Source organism: Dysidea avara, chromosome 1, assembly GCF_963678975.1.
Source record: "Dysidea avara chromosome 1, odDysAvar1.4, whole genome shotgun sequence".
In the NCBI taxonomy this organism is placed as follows: Eukaryota; Metazoa; Porifera; class Demospongiae; order Dictyoceratida; family Dysideidae; genus Dysidea; species Dysidea avara.
This window is the reverse complement of record NC_089272.1, coordinates 50,773,766-50,795,019: the sequence shown is the minus strand read 5'-3', so window position 1 is coordinate 50,795,019 and position 21,254 is coordinate 50,773,766. Positions and strand designations below refer to the sequence as shown.

At 38.5% G+C, this 21,254-nt stretch overlaps 1 protein-coding gene across 1 annotated transcript; it reads right to left on the bottom strand.

The window, feature by feature from the left end:
• Positions 1-2,297: 2,297 nt before the first annotated feature.
• LOC136250884 (uncharacterized) lies at positions 2,298-3,287 on the bottom strand. The gene is made up of 4 exons (XM_066043218.1): positions 2,908-3,287; positions 2,563-2,852; positions 2,394-2,509; positions 2,298-2,336 (listed from the first exon to the last, which is right to left on the bottom strand). Exons 1-2 carry the CDS (start codon positions 3,256-3,258, stop codon positions 2,787-2,789), a joined length of 417 nt encoding a protein of 138 aa, XP_065899290.1. The 5' UTR covers positions 3,259-3,287; the 3' UTR covers positions 2,298-2,336; positions 2,394-2,509; positions 2,563-2,786.
• Positions 3,288-21,254: the final 17,967 nt, after the last annotated feature.

The following is a 21,254-nucleotide window of genomic DNA, read 5'->3' as shown; positions in this document are numbered from 1 at the left end:
TAACACAAATATCATAACAGCTAGTGTACTGTAAATTTAACCATGTAGCTGGTAATCTAAACTTTACTATAGTAGGCTTGACAATACACACTGAAATTACCAAAATATGTTATTTCAACATCCAAAGTGAACAGCTATATTGACCTTCCCTGGTTACTTTTACTGATTTAGTTCAAATGCTTACCCTAGTTACAACCACCTTTAGATGGTCATTGCCGATAACCAAAATTTCTGTAGATTAAATTTACCCAGGGAGGTCGAATTGATCCATTTGAATATACTGCGTATTACAAGTTATGAAATGCTTACGGCCTTTTACTATAAAATGTAAAACATGTGTGTTGGTGTAACAACTTTATGTTTGCTAATCAAATGTAATCATATCAAGTGAGCAATACCTTACTTTTACTACATGCATGCATGCATGGTGTTGGTTGTATTCCTAGGCCTGTTTTTTCTTCTGTAGACGTTGCTGCACAGCTTGCACAAGCTGCAGCAACTGAAGATGTTGCTGCTGCTGCTGCTGTTGTGACTGCTGCAATTGTTGTTGTGGTTGTTGTTTCTGCTGTTGCCGCTGTTGTTGGTGTTGCTGGTGCTGCTGTTGATGAGGTTGCTGATGCTGCTGTTGCTGGTGCTGTTGCTGACCATAGTGCTGCTGTGGCTGCTGAGATTGGTATTGCATTTGCTGTTTCTGCAGCTGTTGTAATTGGTGCTGTATTTGTTGAAGTTGTGGTAATTGTTCCCATTGTTTTTGCTGCTGTGGCTACTTCTGCTGCAATAATTGTGACTGCTGTAATAGCCTCAATTGCTGTTGTAGATGTAGTGGTTGCTGTGATTGTTGTTGTTGTGCCTGCAGTTGCTGTTGAGGCTGCTGTACCAACTGTTGTTGTTTCTGCTGCTGTTGTAGCTGTTGTTGTTGCTGCTGCTGCTACTGCTGCTGCTGCTGTAGTTGTTTCTGCTGCTGTAATTGTTGTTTCAGCTGCTGTAGCTGTTGTTGAATAGCTGTTGTAATTGGTGCTGTAGCTGTTGTCTTTGTTGAGGTTGCTGTAATTGTTTCTGTTGTAGTTGTTGCTGAATCTGCTGTAACTGTTGCTGCTTCTGCTGCTGTTGGGACTGCTGTAATTGTCTTTGCTGCTGTGGCAGCTGTTTCTGCAGTTGTAACTGTGGCTGCTGTTGTTTTTGTTGCTGATGTTGCTGCTGTTGTACCTGCTAAAATTGTTGATACTTTAGTTGTAATTGTTAATGCTGTTATTTTTATACCTGTTGTTGTTGCCACTGTTGTCGCTGCTGTGGTGGCTGTGATCGATTTTGCTGCTGTTGTAGCTGTTTCTGCTGCTGTAATTGAAGCTATTGTAGTTGTAACTGCTGTATTTATTGTACCTGTTGCTTCTGCTGATGCTGATGCTGCTTCTGCTTATCCTTCCACTCATGTATTGGTATAGCTGAGTCCACAGCAGGGCAGTACCAAGCACCATGAAATTGACTATGACCAGTCTTCACTAATAATAATCAACATACAGTGTAAAATAAAATGTACATTTAGCACTACTTACCATTCAAAGCTTTATGACATTTGCTACACTCATGGGTTTTGTGCTGCTTGTGTCTTTTCCTTGGTGGTGGAGAAAGATTATCGACATCCAATCCAGCAGTAGCAGCAGCTTCCAGTCTTTGCTTCCTTTGTATGCACCACTCTTGGATACGATTCACAGTTCCTAAGATTGGAATAACAATGCGTGCACAAATAAACTGCACAATAAAACACGTACGTTCCACAACTTCCTTTTGCAGTCCCTATAGAAATGTGTAATAATATTATATATATTCTCTTAAACTGCTTGGAGTGGCTCACCACATCATTAGCAGAGTCAGAAGAACTTGCAAAGGAAGGAATTGAGGCAGCTTCCTCATAGTTCAACTTACGACACACGACTTGAGAATTACCTAGTGTACCAGAGTTAGAAATGGTTCTTTTCCTAGCCTGCCCTGTGGTATCTTCTGGCTCAATGATTTGATAGTGTGGTTGTGGAGGAGGAGGAGAGGATGGTTGGTCTTGAGCAGGAGGGAGATTTTTAGAACACAGAGGTGGCGCTGTCAATTCCAGACCCTGCATAAGAGTGACAATTTCCTTCCTCCTTGTTTGACCTTTTAACCACTTTTGCTGTGTACCACATAAAACATTGGTTATACCTCTCCTTGTCTAAAATACTCACTTACCAAGCCATTCCAGTTGACATGATACAAAGCCAAGTTTGTTCCCTCTAGCAATTGTGTAAACTCTAGCACGGATGGACCTGTATTCTTTTAGGATCAGTGTGGACTGGTGTTGGTAGATTCTCGACTTCCCACCTGCCATAACAGATTCCCTCTAGAGCTTTTATGACATGACATACCTGCACCAGAAGTCATCTGTGAGGACTGGTACTTCATACTGAGCAGGCAGCAAATTGCCTCTACAATTCTGCTCTTGGCAGGTGGAAGTGGGATAGACACTCCAGCAAGTAATGCTCTAAGAAATTTTACTGAAATAAAACACTGCTGAGTAAAATCTAATCAGTATACCTCCTCATTTTCTGTTCAGTAATATGCCATGAGCTCTCAGGTACACGTTTCCTGATACAAAATCTTCCCCTCAGATGCTGCTGTGACTTCAACAACACTTCAGTAGCTTTCTTGTCATATGGATGGAGGGAATGATATAAACATTGTAGTTGTTCAACTTGCTCATTTTTTGCAGCAATCCCAGTCAATTCAAGAAGTGCCATAGCCAATTGATCAACTTTCTCTCAACCTGGTATCCCTCTGGGGTCATTAGTGGCATCTGAGGTAGTGCAGGTACTGGCCTCATTTACCTTATTAGAGCATCAGGATTAATTAAATGGATAGTCACAACTTTATGTGATTTACCTCTTCAGATTCTTCCTCATTGTCTTCTTCCTCATCTTCTGCCTCATCGTCTTCCTCCAAACAGGCTGCAGCTGCTCCCTCATCAAACGTCAGTGGATCCTCTGAAGTTGAAGTAGCAGGGACTTCCTTACTCCCATCTACAAAGCCTTCATCAGAAGTGACATTGTCTTCAATGTCACTTCCATCACTCTCTTCTTCAGTAGCATTTCTAGCAACACAATTCTTCTTTTGTGGGAACAATGTTTCCTCTGAAAGCAAGAGATCACCGCCAGTTTGCTTAACTAAGCAGGCCACCCCAAAGAACTCGATATCATTGTGTTTGGTTGGTAAATGATGACATGGGAGCAGCATTGTGTGGAAATGTGACTGGTGTAGTCTGTTTACCTAATGTATACAATGATGTAATTCAATACCCTCTAACAATGTTCAAACCTTGCAGGCCAAGTCAAGGTCAAATGTTCGTAAACTATTGTTTTGATGCTGTACTGCTGCCAGTGCCCTTGCCTGGTTCCATCTGGACAAACCCTCCAGCAAGAATGCTTGAAAGTGTACATCACTTGCGGAAGAGCCTGGGATAAATCTAATAGAGCAACTGACTGCTACTGTACATGTACAAAATTTTGTATACATACCTTGCCAGGTGGAGGTGAAATGATTCCAATGATGTTGTCCCTCGTGAGCAATGAAAGGCAGGCAACTTCATCCCACCCTTTGTGTTGTAACCTGTGACAGTATACAAGGGCAGCCCATCTGGATCTTGGATGCATGCAACATGCTTCTTTTCAACTTTCCAAATGTCTACTATGAGTTTACTGTATTAAAAAGCAAAAGTAAGTGAAATGATGAACACAGCAGTAGTCAATGTATATACCTGAGCTTGCTCTTGTTCATTTCAATGTCCATCAAGAACAATACAAGAAATTGTACCAACATTATGTCAAGGTGACAGATAATGATCATGTGCCTACTTTGCGCATGCGTACATCCTAACCACTGTAAACATGATCCAAACTACAATGGGAAAATCCATTTTACATTATTTTCTGAAAAATTCTAACATAATTGAAAATTATTGCAATTTCACAAGCAAATATTGCATGGAACTAACACATTTTGCAACCATTTATTTGACAATTGTCATTTATTAGTCATATTTGCAAATAGCCGAAGTTTCAAAATGCTTAGAAAATAAGACTACAAATTTACATGTAAGCATATTTTACATAAATGTGCATGCATATAGTTCACTCCTAAATACAACTACCTAAATGGTGACAAATCAAGACACACGGTAGTGTGTCGTGCGGCCCAAGAAGCCAGCGCGCAACCCCGTGAGTATATTGACAGGAAGAAAGAAAACGCAATTTTCGCACCTCCGTAGCTCTGTGCTGCCTTGATGAAACAAGACAAATTTTGCTGTGTACATTCCCTCCACCTTCAGCACTCCACATTCCAAATTTGAGCGAAATCGCTTCAGGCATTCCTGAGATATGCGACTTCAAAAATTGGCTTAGTTTCTTCGTTTTTTTTTTTCTTCTTATTTTTCTTCCTCTTTTCGCACACTTACAAAAACTGCTATAAAACGCGAACTCGTTATCCGATTGCCTTGAAAGTTGGCACACAGAAGGGGGGTATAAAGGCGCATCTCTGTACCAACTTTGGCTGGAATACCATAAACAGGCAAATAGTTATGAGCGATTATGCTCGAAAAATAACACCAATATGTTGTCACGCCTACAGGGTAAACCGCGTATGGGAAGAAGCTGAAAATCGGTGGGTGAATAGGTTAACTATTGAACCTCAAACCTTTTGTGGTTTGAAAGAAATCAAGCTAAAAACCAGGAAGATACAGCGAAAAAATCAACAGTGTGTAACAATTACGCAATCGAGATTAGCTAATTTTTTATTATTATTATTATTATGCTTGCCACGCCTACCAGATAAACCACTTGGGGTAATGCTTTGAAAATCGCTGTACAGATGGAGTTATCATCTTAGAAAGGCTCTTCAATGGTGTAGAAGAATCAGACTTAAAGCCGCGGAGTTATAACACGAAATCCAACTTGGTGTAGCAAGTGCGAGATCGAGATACTCTAATAGAGCAGTCATCCTAATAGAGCAGTCACCCTGAACAGAATTCAAGAGATCAGTTAGAAATAAGTAGCCTGTATAGAGATCAGCTACAAACAAATCACCCTGTAGAGAGTTCAGCTACAAACAATTCACCCTGTTCAGACATCAGTTAGAAGAAGTTTTCTTGTAGAGAGTTCAGTTACAAACAAATCACCCTGTTGAAAGATCAGCTAGAAGATGTCACCTTATAGATAGTTCAGTTACAAAGAAACCACCATGTAGAGAATTCAGCTACAAACTAGTGACCCTGTAGATACATCAGCTAGAAGAAGTTACCTTGTAGAGAGTTCAGCTACAAAGAAACCATTGTGTAAAGAGCTCAGCTGCAAACAAATCACCTATACAGAATTCAGCTACAAACAAATCACCCTGTAGAGAGATCAGCTAGAAGAAGTTACCTTGTAGATAGTTCAGCTACAAACAAATCATCCTGTAGAGAGATCAGCTAGAAGAAGTTACCTTGTAGATAGTTCAGCTACAAACAATTCACCCTGTACAGAGCTCAGTTAAAAGAGGTTTCCTTGTAGAGAGTTCAGCTACAGACAAATCACCCTGTAGAGAGATCAGTTAGAAGAAGTTACCTTGTAGATCGTTCAGCTACAAACAATTCACCCTGTAAAGAGATCAGCTAGAAGAAGTTACCTTGTAGAGAGTTCAGCTACAAACAAATCACCCTGTGGAAAGATCAGCTAGAAGAAATCATCTTGTAGAGAGTTCAGCTTCAAAGAAACAATCATGTGAGAGTTCAGGTACAAACAAATTGTCCTGTAGAGAGATCAGCTAGAAGAAGTTACCTTGTAGAGAGTTCAGCTACAAAGAAACCATCATGTAGATAGTTCAGGTACAAACAAATCACCCTGTAGAAAGATCAGCTATAGAAGAAATCACTTTGTAGAGAGTTCAGCTACAAAGAAACTATCATGTAGAGAGTTCAACTACAAACAAATCACCCTGTAGAGAGATCAGCTATAGAAGAAATCACCTTGTAGAGAGTTCAGCTACAAAGAAACCATCATGTAGAGAGTTCAGCTACAAACAAATCGGCCTGTAGAGAGATCAGCTAGAAGAAATTACCTTGTAGAGAGTTCAGCTACAAAGAAACAATCATGTGAGAGTTCAGGTACAAACAAATTGTCCTGTAGAGAGATCAGCTAGAAGAAGTTACCTTGTAGAGAGTTCAGCTACAAAGAAACCATCATGTAGATAGTTCAGGTACAAACAAATCACCCTGTAGAAAGATCAGCTATAGAAGAAATCACTTTGTAGAGAGTTCAGCTACAAAGAAACTATCATGTAGAGAGTTCAACTACAAACAAATCACCCTGTAGAGAGATCAGCTATAGAAGAAATCACCTTGTAGAGAGTTCAGCTACAAAGAAACCATCATGTAGAGAGTTCAGCTACAAACAAATCGGCCTGTAGAGAGATCAGCTAGAAGAAATTACCTTGTAGAGAGTTCAGCTACAAAGAAACAATCATGTGGGAGTTCAGGTACAAACAAATTGTCCTGTAGAGAGATCAGCTAGAAGAAGTTACCTTGTAGAGAGTTCAGCTACAAAGAAACCATCATGTAGATAGTTCAGGTACAAACAAATCACCCTGTAGAAAGATCAGCTATAGAAGAAATTTTCTGTTACACCTTTCCAGTTACTGTATAAGTCATTAAGTCTAAGTCCTTGAAACTAGGTTAGGTAATCCTAAGGCTGCAGCACATGTTGTTGTAGACCTTCAGTGCTGGTCACTGTAAAGTGTTAATAATAATAAATCACCTTGTAGAGAGTTCAGCTACAAAGAAACTATCATGTAGAGAGTTCAACTACAAACAAATGACCCTGTAGAGAGATCAGCTATAGAAGAAATCACCTTGTAGAGAGTTCAGCTACAAAGAAACCATCATGTAGAGAGTTCAGCTACAAACAAATCAGCCTGTAGAGAGATCAGCTAGAAGAAATTACCTTGTAGAGAGTTCAGCTACAAAGAAACCATCATGTAGAGAGTTCAGCTGCAAACAAATCACCTGTAGAGAGTTAAGCTACAAACAAATCTCCCTGTAGAGAGATCAGCTAGAAGAAGTCACCTTGCAGGGAGTTCAGTTACAAAGAAATAAACCATGTAGAGAGTTCAGCTGCAAACAAATCACCTGTAGAGAGGTCAGCTAGAAACAAGTCACCCTGTAGAGAGATCAGCTAGAAACAAGTCACCTTGTAGAGAGTTCAGCTAGAAGAAGTCACATTGTAGAGCTACAAAGAAACTACCATGTAGAGTTCAGCTGCAAACAAATCACCCTGTAGAGAACTCAGCTACAAACAAATCGCCCTGTAGAAAGATTAGCTAGAAGAAGTTACCTTATAGGGAGTTCAGCTATGAACAGATCACCCTGTAGAGAGTTCAGCTACAAACAAATCACCCTGTAGAATGTTCAGCTACAAACAAATCACCCTGTAGAGAGTTCAGTTACAAAGAAACCACCATGTAGAGAGTTCAGCTGCAAAAAAAATCAATCACTCTGTTGAGAGTTCAGCTAGAAGAAGTCACCTTGTAGAGAGTTAAGCTGCAAATAAATCACCCTGTAGAGAATTCAGCTACAAACAAATCACCTTGTAGAAAGATCAGCTAGAAGAAGTTACCTTGTAGAGAGTTCAGCTACAAAGAAACCACCATGTAGAGAGTTCAGCTGCAAACAAATCACCTGTAGAGAGTTCAGCTAGAAACAAGTCACCCTGTAGAGAGATCAGCTAAAAACAAGTCACCCTGTAGAGAGTTCAGCTAGAAGAAGTCACATTGTAGAGAGTTCAGCTACAAAGAAACTACCACGTAGAGAGTTCAGCTACAAACAAATCATCCTGTAGAGAGTTCAGCTAGAAGAAGTCACCTTTTAGAGAGTTCAGCTACAAAGCAACCACCATGTAAAGAGTTCAGCTGCAAAAAACTCAATCACCTTGTAGAAAGATCGGCTAGAAGAAGTTACCTTGTAGAGAGTTCAGCTACAAAGAAACCACCATGTAGAGAGTTCAGCTGCAAACAAATTACCTATAGAGAGTTCAGCTAGTCACCCTGTAGAGAGTTCAGCTAGAAGAAGTCACATTGTAGAGAGTTCAGCTACAATGAAACTCCCATGTAGAGAGTTCAGCTGCAAACAAATCACCCTGTAGAGAACTCAGCTACAAACAAATATGCAGTGTAAAAAGATCAGCTAGAAGAAGTTACCATGTAGAGAGTTCAGCTACAACAAAACCACCATGTAGAGAGTTCAGCTACAAACAAATCACCTGTAGAGAGTTCAGGTCACCCTGTAGAGAGATCAGCTAGAAACAAGTCACCTTGTAGAGAGTTCAGCTAGAAGAAGTCACGTTGTAGAGAGTTCAGCTACAAAGAAACCACCATTAGAGAGTTCAGCTGCAAACAAATCACCCAGTAGAAGGTTCAGCTATGAACAGATCACCCTGTTGAGAGTTCAGTTAGAAACAAGGAATCCTGTAGAAAGATCACCTAGAAATATCGCCTTGTAGAGAGTTCAGCTACAAACAAATCACCTGTAGAGAGTTCAGCTACAAACAAATCACCCTGTGGAGAGATCAGCTAGAAGAAGTCACCTTGTAGAGAGTTCAGCTATAAAGAAACCACCATGTAGAGAATTCAGCTGCAAACAAACACCCTGTAGAGATTTCAGCTACAAACAAATCGCCCTGTAGAAAGATCAGCTAGAAGAAGTTACCTTGTAGGGATTTCAGCTACAAACAAATCACCCTGTAGAGAGTTCAGCTACAAAGAAACCATTCTGTAAAGAGCTCAGCTGCAAACAAATCACTTGTACAGAATTCAGCTACAAACAAATCACCCTGTAAAGAGATCAGCTAGAAGAAATTACCTTGTAGATAGTTCAGCTACAATCAAATCACCCTGTAGAAAGATCAGTTAGAAGAAGTTACCTTGGAGAAAGTTCAGCTACAAAGAAACCATTTTGTAAAGAGCTCAGCTGCAAACAAATCACCTGTACAGAATTCAACTACAAACAAATCACCCTGTAGAGAGATCAGCTATAAGAAGTTACCTTGTAGATAGTTCAGCTACAAACAAATCTCCCTGTAGAGAGATCAGCTAGAAGAAATTACCTTGTAGAGAGTTCAGCTACAAAGAAACCACCATGTAGAGAGTTCAGCTGCAAAGAAATCACCCTGTAGAAAATTCTGCCAGAAACAAATTGCCCTGTAGAAAGATCAGTTAGAAGAAGTTACCTTTTAGAGAGTTCAGCTACAAAGAAACCATTCTGTAAAGAGCTCAGCTGCAAACAAATCACCTATACAGAATTCAGCTACAAATACATCACCCTGTAGAGAGATCAGCTAGAAGAAGTTACCTTGTAGATCGTTCAGCTACAAACAATTCACCCTGTAGAGAGAGCAATTAGAAGAAGTCACCTTGTAGAGTGTTCAGTTACAAAGAAACCACCATGGAGATTTCTGTAATCAATATATGTGGCCGGATTTGCGAAAAGGGGTCTTCCACACACATCCAATTCCGTAAACGTTGGAGACCATAACTCAGTGTTCAAGTAACATATTAACCTGAAAATTTCACCATGTATTCAGCTATAGTGGTGCTCACCACTGCCCAAAATTCAAGGCAATAGCTCTTTCCAATCTGAAGTTATCAATTGTCAAATTTGGCAAATTGGATGTGTGTGGAAGACCCCTTTTCGCAAATCCAGTCACATATGTATTATACAGTATATATAATTTGTACATTTACTGGTAAAATATTTAAAGTACATCTACTTCATCTTTTCTTCTTCCTGTAGTAAAGAAAAAAACATAGGTTAAAAAAGTCTCAAAGCTGGCCATAGGCCGGCTTTGGGGTATACAAATACAAAAAGAAATGAAATCTAATCCAAAACAGCCAAGCTGTAAAAAAAGTGTGCGGCCCTCAGAAAGGCTATGGTGAAAAAAGATGTGAAATCCAAGGTGGCGGCCACGAAATGGCTGTGATGGTAGGTTAATGGTAAAAATTTTAATAACAACAATTTAGGTGAATTTTTGTGCCGCTTGGTCTAGGCAAAAAATTCATCTAAATTGCCGTTATTAAAATTTTTACCATTAACCTACCATCACAGCCATTTCTTGGCCGCCACCTTGGATTTCACATCTTTTTTCATCATAGCCTTTCTGAGGGCCGCACACTTTTTTTACAGCTTGGCTGTTTTGGATTAGATATTTATTAAATTAACATCATTGCAGCTATTTCTTGGCCACCATGCACCTTTGATTTTCACAACTTTTTTCATCCAGATTTTGAAGGCCACACCAGTTTGATTGTTTTTGCATGAATTTCTTTTGTGTTTTAAAAGTCCAAGCCTGCAAGTAAATCACAACTTTAAAATCAGTCTGTTAACCATCACAGCTCAAACCTTTTGTGGTTCAAAACAACTGAATTGTATGGACAGCCACAAAGTTAAAAGGAAAAAAGCCAAAATTGCAGGGTTGAAATACTTGAATAGAAGTTATAAAGCAATCATTGAGAATTTTAAAAGGGACAAAGAAAGTTTGTCATGGTTCAAACCAGGGACTCCATACTAACTTCACAAATACTTCACCACTGAAATTCCAGTTTTCAGTCAATAGTAAATACCAATGGAGAATCTAGACCATTCTATGTGTGTTCTATTAGAAATTCTCGAAAATGCACACTCTATTAGAGTATTTTAATTTGAAATAGTTGAATAAAGTCTGCAATACGACACATTATAACTTTAATCTTCCATAATCATCATAGTATCTGTACATAAGAAGAAATTGCAAGCCCCAAACCCAGTTAATGACTGACCATGGTGTATTTAAAATGGAAAGTAATTGTTCAATTACCCACGGTGTAGTACGCTAGAATGACAGAGCCAATAAGCTTTGAAAACACATGCTCCACTTTGTGTTTTACTACTGCATGCATAAAGTACTAAGCTGTAAGTCAATCAGATATTATATTGCTTATGTATATACTGTCCTAGCATACCTGGTACTTGCTATAAGATGCCAGATGTTAGAACCCAAATCTTTTATAGGGAAAAGCACTCTACAGAGACATACTATAAGTTGGACTATAGAGTGTTTATATGCACTGTAACTATAGTGTGCTGGTTATTAGGGAATGGTCAAATTTGTGTGTGTGTGTTTGCATTAAGACTTGTGGGTTTTGTTTTCTGTTAATTCGGTAGCAACCAGGTTTGTCAGAAATTTTTCCCAACAACATGACTATTGTTGTGTGGCTGTAATATAAAGTAGATTTCTGGGGGTGGATGTTTAGGATGAAAGGAAATGTCGCCACAATGGTAAGCCTTTCTGATCACTTAATAATAAGTGTCTTACAGTTTCTGGGATGACTGAATGCATGAGGTAGGATGTGTATCCAGCCAGAGATATCACTTTGGACAACAAGCATAAGGTGTTATACTAGTTCTATCTTCAACACCTTCAGTACGATATGCTAAACACCAACCCTGTTGACTTCTCTAAGGAAGATTTTCAATTACTTTTAAAAAGTAAACCTCCATTTTCTCATCAAATAATTGTATGACTGAGGTAAAAGCTGTATAATAACGTCATTGTACCGATTTCAGTGGTAGTGAGATATATGTATAGGTGTAGAGGTTTGGGAGCAACTGCTGACAGATTTTGAAGATTAAAATGCTTTGAAATTTTCACATTTTCATGGATTTTATAAACTGTTTAAAAATGTGCTTCCATTTTAGTCCTAAATATCATTAATGGTTTATGCATATGGCTTGCCAGCTATTGTAGTGATCTAAGGACATATTTATCCGAATTCTTTATAATTTAAGGTTTAGCTGCTGAACCATTTTTTAATTATTGCTAGTCTTACATTTATGTTATTCTTTAATATTAAAGATTGTATTCCATTATGAACGTTCTATTAGAGTAGTTTTGACTGCTCTATTAGAATACATCTGACTGCTCTATTGAAGTATCTTGATCTTAATAAAGATGTTTCACTGCATACTACCCTTGCTCTCACTTCATCTAGTTTTTGAGAAATCAATGTTAGTTTCTTACACTGTAACTACAGTGTACACTATCCTGCCCTGTTTTAAATTAATTATCATACAGTATCGTACTGTATAGTAGGGGTGTATAATTGTGCTGCCAAACTAAGATAGGCTGGTGTGCCCACAAGTTGAAATTTCAAAGGGGGCTTCCAGAGCCCCAGGAAACCTGCCCCTGGCTGTAACTGTACAACCAGGTCACCTGTCTAAAAATCTGCATCCAAGTACTGTGTAAAAATTATTAAGATGAATAATAGTCTTTTCTTTTTGGTAGCATAGTGTTCTCATTGTAGGTTGAGAACTAGGCAGTGCCTGTTTACATCTCCAGCGTAAATCATTCAAATACTCTAATAGAACAATCAGGATATAACAGAATGAGTGCTACATGCTCAGGGGTGGATTAAGGGGGGAGGTTGATTTGAAAAAACCCATTAAAGGTTCAGATCGAAATACTCCAATAGAACGGTCAACTACCCTAATAGAACAGTCACAATTTATTTTTAAGCCACCTGTACCAAAACAGTGTATCACTGAGTGTTTTTTCTTGGGATATGCCCAAGAATGGCATCCATGTTGTTGTGTGCTTCAAACTACATAATATAGCTCCACCTCTCAACTATTTATCCCACCATTGATACTATGCCAGCAGTAGCAAGCAAAAGCAACCTATGTTAATCAATTCCTAACATATATGTTTAAAATGTCAGCTTTAAAGACATTTTGAGTGAAAATTGTTACCAGATTCAATATCACAATACATAACAATTTAAAAATTTCCTCAGGAAACATGTCCCAAGACCCCCTAAATTTATGTGCACATGCAACAGAAACTTTGGAAACCTGTTACCACCAAAATTCCTGAAGCCGCCCTTGATGTTTGATAATGGCCTCACTACTTCACTGTAGATGTGTAGCACTTAGCTATACTTTGTATGTATACTGTATAGCAGTAAGTAATATCTTTAATGCAGTGATTATTTGTTTTCTGTCTAAATACCATGTAAATATTTGTTATGATTTAGCTAAGTATTTAGAGTTTGTCAACAGGGGATGCAGTATGCTTAGTTCCTTATACTACTGTTTGTCTACTACTATAACATCACTGTTGTATTTATGTAATGTGCATGTACACACTGGCATGCCGGGTTATTGTACAGTTATTATACTACCATATGATAGGAAATTTTGACTAAAGAAAATAAGAGGATGACTTTGATGAATCAGTTAAATTCATTATAATTATTTTAATTCATCTAACATCCATAAAACGCCCCTTAAAGTACATGTTGACATCTATGATTTGTTGATTTTTGTCAACATTTAATCCGTCAATGCTGATGAGGTATACCTAGATTTGTCAGCCTTTCCTTAAATCAAATTTTTCCTGTCATACGGTATGGGTAAGGTCCTGAGTCTGAAATCATAATTATAGTTTTTGGCATGGTAGGCAACAACAGTAGCAGCCAGTCCCATTGATATCCCAAGCATTAAATCTAGAACCTTTTTATTACCAGGCTAAATGCTCTACCACTTGGGCTACTACTACTCTTCACTTCATTTTTGAAAATTCCATTCATGCATGCAACTGCATTAAACCACAGTGACTCAATGCTGCATTACGGTGTGGAATAGATTTACATATTTGCAAAACTATAAGTGATGAAATTATACAGCTACAGAAAATGGGGATTTCCCTATCCATGCATATCCAGTCCAAGGAGCTGTTGACCCTTAGTCCTTTGTGTGTGAAACTGACTATCCCATGATAAGCTGTACAAGGTATATACACCAGAGGATAAAGAATAGCTACATGATTTTTTATACATTAACATTGTACCCTTATGGGTTTTGCTAACCAATAAATAAATAAATAATACATTAGCATAACCAAGAGTGGAATGTCCTACTTACAAACACAAATACCCAGGGGTGCATGGATCTATCCATTTGGAAGGAAGAAGGGGATCAAAATGTTTGAGAAGAAATTTACTCTCAATGCTCCAGCCACCCAGCTGTGTGTAAAAACGTTTCTGGTGACTTCCTGTATTACAAAGATTCTGAAATTTTCGGTACTAAAAAACAAAAAACACAGGCTGGAGATCATATCGTAGCTATAGCCTAAATATTTCAAGGTTGGAAAAAGGTTTCTGGAGTTTTCAGTGAAAATTGTATCCTTGAAAAATTTAGACCTCCATATGGGATTGTTTGCAAATCCGCGAAATTTTTAGTTTTACATTGCTCAACCTCGAAAATTTAGTGCTAGTGTATATGGTAGACTAGTAAATAAAATTAAGAAGCGCGTTATACAAGTACAAGCGCCTAGCCTTGTAAGTGGGTTTCTGCTAGCACTCGTTTCTACCTTGGTTTTTCTGAATTCTGGTCCTCAGCAATGTTCGAGATACGGGGAGAAAACTAGTAGACGGAGATTATGGATTAGTGACTGAAGTGAGCTACTACGGAGTTCCCTGCAACTGCAGGAGTAAACATTCACGAGCGACTGACGATCGGAAAGTTAAACAGATTGAAGGTGTACTGGAGCGCAAACATTATTATAACAGTGATGTGTGCCATCTAAATGTGTTGAGATTTCTTGGTGTGTGCTACTTGAACAAGCAGCAGCCACTTATTATCACAGAGATTTGGCACAAGACTCTAGCCTGGTTGATACTTGCCAAATCCACTATACCATTGTATGTCAAATTATCTGTGTTGCTAGATGTGTCTAGAGGATTGTGGTACCTTCACAGCCATAATCCATCCATTGTACATGGAGACCTGACACCTGCAGATGTGCTCTTGACAAATCATTTAGTAGCAAAAATTGGACTGAAATGTTGGCTTTGGTAGAATATTACAACTTGACCATACTGACAGAGAAACAATGTCATACAATCACACACATGCTTTTAAAGCTCCAGAAGCTTTAATAGGTAATGGCGCTGTTGATGCAAATAGGACCATGAATAAGTGTCCTGATTATCGAGTGTTCCACATTTCAGGGTGTCCTTTTTAAGGGGCTCCACTATAGAATATTGGAAATATTAGCTACTTGACTCAACATCATCATTGTATACAGCATCCTGCATGTTTGTTCTAAGGCAATTTTATTGTCTTGATCTTATGGGCATAAAATTATGTCAGTGGTGTGTAATGGTTTTATCATTTAAACCATAGAAGGATATACCATATAGCTAAATATTTCGAGGGGGGATGTTTTCAAGGTTGAATAAAAAAATCACAGATTTGGTAATTATATGGAAGTCTAAATAATACATATTTTTGTGCAAATTTTTATTGCTGACCTTTTCATTAGCACCAGTTGTCATGGGATGATAAACTGGCTACCGATTCAGTCTCTAAAGCCATCCAGATTGACTGGGAAGATGAGTTACCTGTTCCTGTGACCAGAGCAGTTTGCACAGCCATCATCTACAATGGAGTGATTTACCTCAGTAGCATATATGAGGCCAATAATTTTTGCCGCTGCTCTACTAGCATCAATATGTACAACATTGACAATGAGGAATGGAGCCTTTCTCGTATCACAGCTGTTTTAGTATGACAATTGTAAATGACCAAATAGTTATTGCCGGAGGAATGGTTGAAACGAGGCCATTAATTGTAACTGATAAAGTGTGTGCTTTAGCTGGATGAGGAGTGGGTAGCTTATGCCACTTTGTTGTCACCCAAGGCGTCTCGGAATTAAGTCATGTAATTGGGGGCAGTGGCAATAGAGATGAAGTGAAGAGTGACGCGGAAGTCACCACTGGCCAATGGCAAATCTGTACCAACCTCCCTGAGCCCCAGGTTCGATTGATGTCTACTGTAGTCAGTAACACTTTGTACCTACTGGGTGGAAGTGGTGTAAATCACCACCCATCTCAAGCAGTCTTTTCTATCTCACTTGATTCTCTTGGAAATAACATACTTGAATGGTATCATCTTCCAGTGACTCCGTTAGTTTGTTCATATCCAGTTGTAGCTCATGATGAACATCTGTTAGCAATAGGAGGAAAGAAAAGATTTAATGGTAAATGGCACCGATCATCTGACATCTATGTCCTCAATCTGGCAACTTGGCGTTGGGAACTAGTTGGTGCCATTCCTGCTGCAAGAAGCAGTGCTGGAGTAGTTAGTGATGGCAAAAAGATATTTGTAATTGGAGGGGCTAACAATGAAGTCAACTATGACAATTTATGGATCAGTAAATGACAGCTGTGATTGACCTTTTGGTATAATAAACATTTTTATACATGTAATAACTGGTGCGTTGTATATGGTTAAACTAGCCAGACAGTGTTGATTGTTTTAATTATGGCTTTTTAAGTCACGTGATCAAGGGAGTTCAGGTATGGCACACCACGATACCGGCATAGATATAAAGGATCTATGATACCGGTGAACGATTCGTTCTTAACGCTATTGAACATACTGAAAGGGAAATAATGGATGGGGAGCATGGGAAAGTTATGGAGAGGTGCGATACTACGGGGCTCAGTGTGCTGCTTTCACGATACCTCGCATGATACATGATCGTTTTAACGCTAAGCAAATTGAAGGAGGCCTCGAAGAACAGCTGAAATACCAAACTATTAATCTTTGTCATCCGAACATTTTGAAATTCCTTCACTCAGAATCAAGCAAGCAACTTCTGGTAACCGAGATGGTGCACGAGACGGTTACGTCATTGGTAGAATCTCAACCGAATGTACTACTGCACGTCAAGCTTTCCATATTACTGGGTGTGTCCAGGGGGTTGTGGTATCTTCACAGTCGTAATCCTCCCATTGTCCGTGGGAGACTGTCCTGTAATAGCCTCGTTTTGGATGATCAGTTGGAAATAAAAATTTCCATCCCCAGAGTATTTGATATGGCTATTGGTTCCGCTCCTCAATCTAAAGCACAGGAAGCTTTGCAGGAGACACTTACAGAGTACAACACTAGTGTTCCCATTGATGTCTTCTCTTATGGCAGAGTGATTCTTCATGTGGTGAATCAAGAGCTGCCAAGCCACTGTATAGCAACGAGGTTCATTGTAAACAAAATTTGATTTCTGAACTAAAATATCAGGGGTATTTAAACAATATCGCAGAGCTTGAGGTGGCTTTACTACCTCTGGTAGAAGCTTGTTTATCAGATGACCCTACCAGACGTCCCACCATGGAAAGTGTTCACAGAGGCTATTATTTGTGAGCCATTTACTGGAATTGACAACGTATTGTGGAGACTGAATCTGGAAGATGATTCTACAATCGCTGCTAGTAGAAAGAAGATTAGTGAAGTGGTACAGATGGCTAGTGATATACACGAAGCACAGCAAAGAGTTGTTAAGCAGGACCAAGTGATAACATCATTGAGGGTATGGTCATTGATAAAACTATGTGTTGTAAATGTACTAGTATTGGCTACTACATATATAGGGCTGCACCAATTCTAGTATCAGCATCGGACCAATACTGCTGTTTTCATAAAGTATCGGAATCGGCCATTTTATTGTTGCAGATACCAATTCTTATCACATGCGAGAATAAAATAATGCTCGTTTGTACTTGCTTATTTTACTACCACAATGGATGTCTTAACATTAATAACTACCAGCAAAATTACTGATCTGTGCTAAAACTTACCTGTGAAAACGCTTTACTGAGAAAAAAGCAATATACTCTAACAGAACAGTCAATAACTCTAATAGAGCAATCACGTAGAAATTACTGTTTTATTAGAACATTAATTTTGTGTTTTTGTAAGATATTATCTACACTTCTCCAGCTAAAGTACAGAAGAATACTGGACTACCCATTAAACTGTTTTGTATTTCAGTGACTTCTTTCTCTGTGAATCTTGATTGGCTACTTCATCATAAACATGAATCATAAAAAACTTGTACGAGAATATCACGAAATACAATATATACTAGATGAATTAAAAATTGGAAATTTTAAAATGAGAATAGGGATCGCTGAAAAAAGCCACAAAACAAGAAGGGATCGCTGGGGTGGTAATGTAAACCACAAATCCCTATTTTGACTCTGTCATAAATCTTTAGTTACATGCTCTGTCATTTTGAAGTGAGTAGGGATTTGTGGTTTACATTACCACCCCAGCGATCCCTTCTTGTTTTGTGGCTTTTTTCAGCGATCCCTATTCTCATTTTAAAATTTCCAATTTTTAATTCATCTAGTTTGTGTACTTTTTAATTAATCCAGTAATGGATTATGAAATTTCTTTTATTGATAATAAAGACTGTTGTGAATAGTGTAATTTTGCATTCTGCATAGTAACACTGTCAACATTTCAGTACACACATGAAACTGATCAAATTGGAATGTGCATACAGACTGAGAGTCTCCTAATATGAGCTACAATTTACATTACTGGTGCCTTTAATAGCTGTCAAATTCAGTGCAAGGATTGTAGTTATACACTTGACTGCATTATTAGAGTATTTAAGTGACTGCTGTATTAGAGTATTTAATCTGGATAACCCGCCCACGTACAATAATCACGGAGCGAAAAAAAACCACCTTGCAACAAAGTCATCAGCCCAGATTAAGCTTCCTGGCCTATACTGAGTTTAATAAAGATGGATTCTATTAGCCACAAGTAGCGCACACCATAAAACTTAACTCTGAGCGTGGTCTTGTATGGCTTCTCGAGCGTAATGGCATTTTGGCAAGAAGAAACGGCCCGGTTTGTGCTGTTTCCATCTGAAGACGAAATGAACAATAGGTCATGGACACGCACAATGATCCATTCAGCAAGCCTTGCTACTTTTTATCCCAGGATCCTCCTTGTAAACTTCGCTATGCCTGTGAAAGAATAATAAGAATAATATTATGAATAATAAGAATAATAATATGAACAAACTGGCAAATTTGCAGTGTTGGGAGTAAAGCGCTACTTATGTAACGCGTTACGTAATATTATTACTTTTGTGGTAACTAAGTAATATAACGAAATACGCTATAAAAACAGGTAATATAACGCAAGCTACTTTACTTACAAATGTAACGCGTTACCTAAGTAATATAGTTACTGTAACGAATCTAATATTACGTAATATTATTACTACAAGTAACGAAGTTACTAATCTCGTTAGTTATCCTCTGAGTAATGCTCAGCCACAGCGAAGTAACGAGGCCTACTGAATGAAGCTTATTCACCAGCTTCTTACTTATAACCAAAATTTGCATATTGTCCAACAGCGCAATCATGTCACGTGATAAGGTGATAGTTTCACACGTGACAGCTTAAGGCTGTGGACACAAAGTAATATAATATGTAATATTATTACAGTTACTTTATTTTATGGGTAATATGTAACTGTAACTAAATAGTTCAGTTGCAAGTAATATGTAATATGTAACTAGTTACTTTTACAAAGTAACTTGCCCAACACTGCAAATTTGAGTGTTGTTTGAAATACACATACTGTTTCCTTTTCACTTGATACTTACTACTGGACCTATACTCATTGCAAAGAACTACCAGAGGGTTGTTTTGAGTTGAAGGATGCTTTTCAAGGTGGTTTTTAGGTGTGTGTTCTATTAGGATTTTTGCAAAAAACATGGGCGATCCCTATTATAATCGTGGTTCATGATGGTGTTACCAATAGATGTGTGCACTCTGAAGTAGCCAGTTTAAGCTACGTAGTATTGGTGCTTGTACTTGCAGATACTTCCCATCTGAGTACTTAGATTTGGAATATCAGTGAAGTGGAATCGATACTGCCCTACTACTACGTAAATAAGTATGAGATAATTGTGGGAGTTATGTCACTGCTTAATCGGCAAGCACACCCATGCCAAACTTTTTGTTTATAGTTTATGGTATTTAGTACAAATCACCTATTGTAACCTACCAGTCAAAGTAATAGCAACAAGATGCAATAGTACCTGCTTAATATTTTGACTCAAATAATCATACAGGTTTCACTGTAGCTAACTGGAAAACGTTACTGTGTACTTTATAGAAATTTTGTATGCATTCATGCTTTTTCTGTTAGAAACAACTAGCAATGGAAAAGAAACCAGCTATTGTAGACCCATCTGGTGAAGCTATTCACATTACATGGAAAGAGACTAATCCCCTACCAGTTCCTCTGTCATCTGGAACAGCTGTGGTGCACTATCGAAAGATTTATTATGGTGGATACCTAGATATCAGTTTGTCATCTTCCTTTAGCATCTTTGTGTATGACATTGGTAATCAGATGTGGGACCCATCTCCTATTAAGACCCACCAAGCTCTGTATGGAATGACTGTACTAAATGACAGCTTACTATTAGCAGGTGGTGTAACTGATCAACGAAAACTTCAACCAATTTCAACCACCAATGAAGTATGCATTCTTCTTGATGGCAAATGGAAACAGATTTCTACAATGCCTCACGCCAGAGCACTGCTTGTTGCTGTTGGATATCAGTCAATGTTGATTGTGATCGGTGGTCAGTGTGCAGTCAAAGGTAATGTTGAAGTGTTAGACAGTACCACAAACCAATGGCATACTTGTAATAGCCCACCTGAACCACATTATCAGTTGTCTTGTGTTATAGTGGATGATACTCTATATCTAACAGGTGAGAGTACAATCATCACTGGAAGTCTTTTCTGCTTCACTAGCAAACCCTGAGAAAAATCAACAACTTGACTGGACCAATACTCCTCATGCTAATTCCATCCCTGTTGGACTGTACAAGGAATACTTGCTGGTAGTAGGTGGAAAGCAGACACGTGCAGATGAAAAGTCATACCAGTGTACTGATGTGTATGCCCTGAACACAGCTACCAGTTCATGGGAGGTATTAGATGTCATCCCATCCCCAAGGAGCACTCCAGAGATAGTGAGCTTGGATGATCATACAATAGTTGTGATGGGAGGGATGGTTAATGATGTGCCTCAGAACACAGTGTGGATTGGAATTTGCTAGCAACCAAGTATTACATAAACTTATTGTAAAATGGCATGACATTCATAACAATAAATTACACAGGACTGGTTCACACTGATAATTTTTGAAAAGCTGGGATGTCAATTTTGTAATAAATATAATGGATTAACAGTAGTAGAGTAATCTATCTATTCTCGGACACCATGTATACTCAGACACTTGTTCTCGAAAACTGCATGCTGGGTGGAATCATGTACCTTGCATAAAGCCTA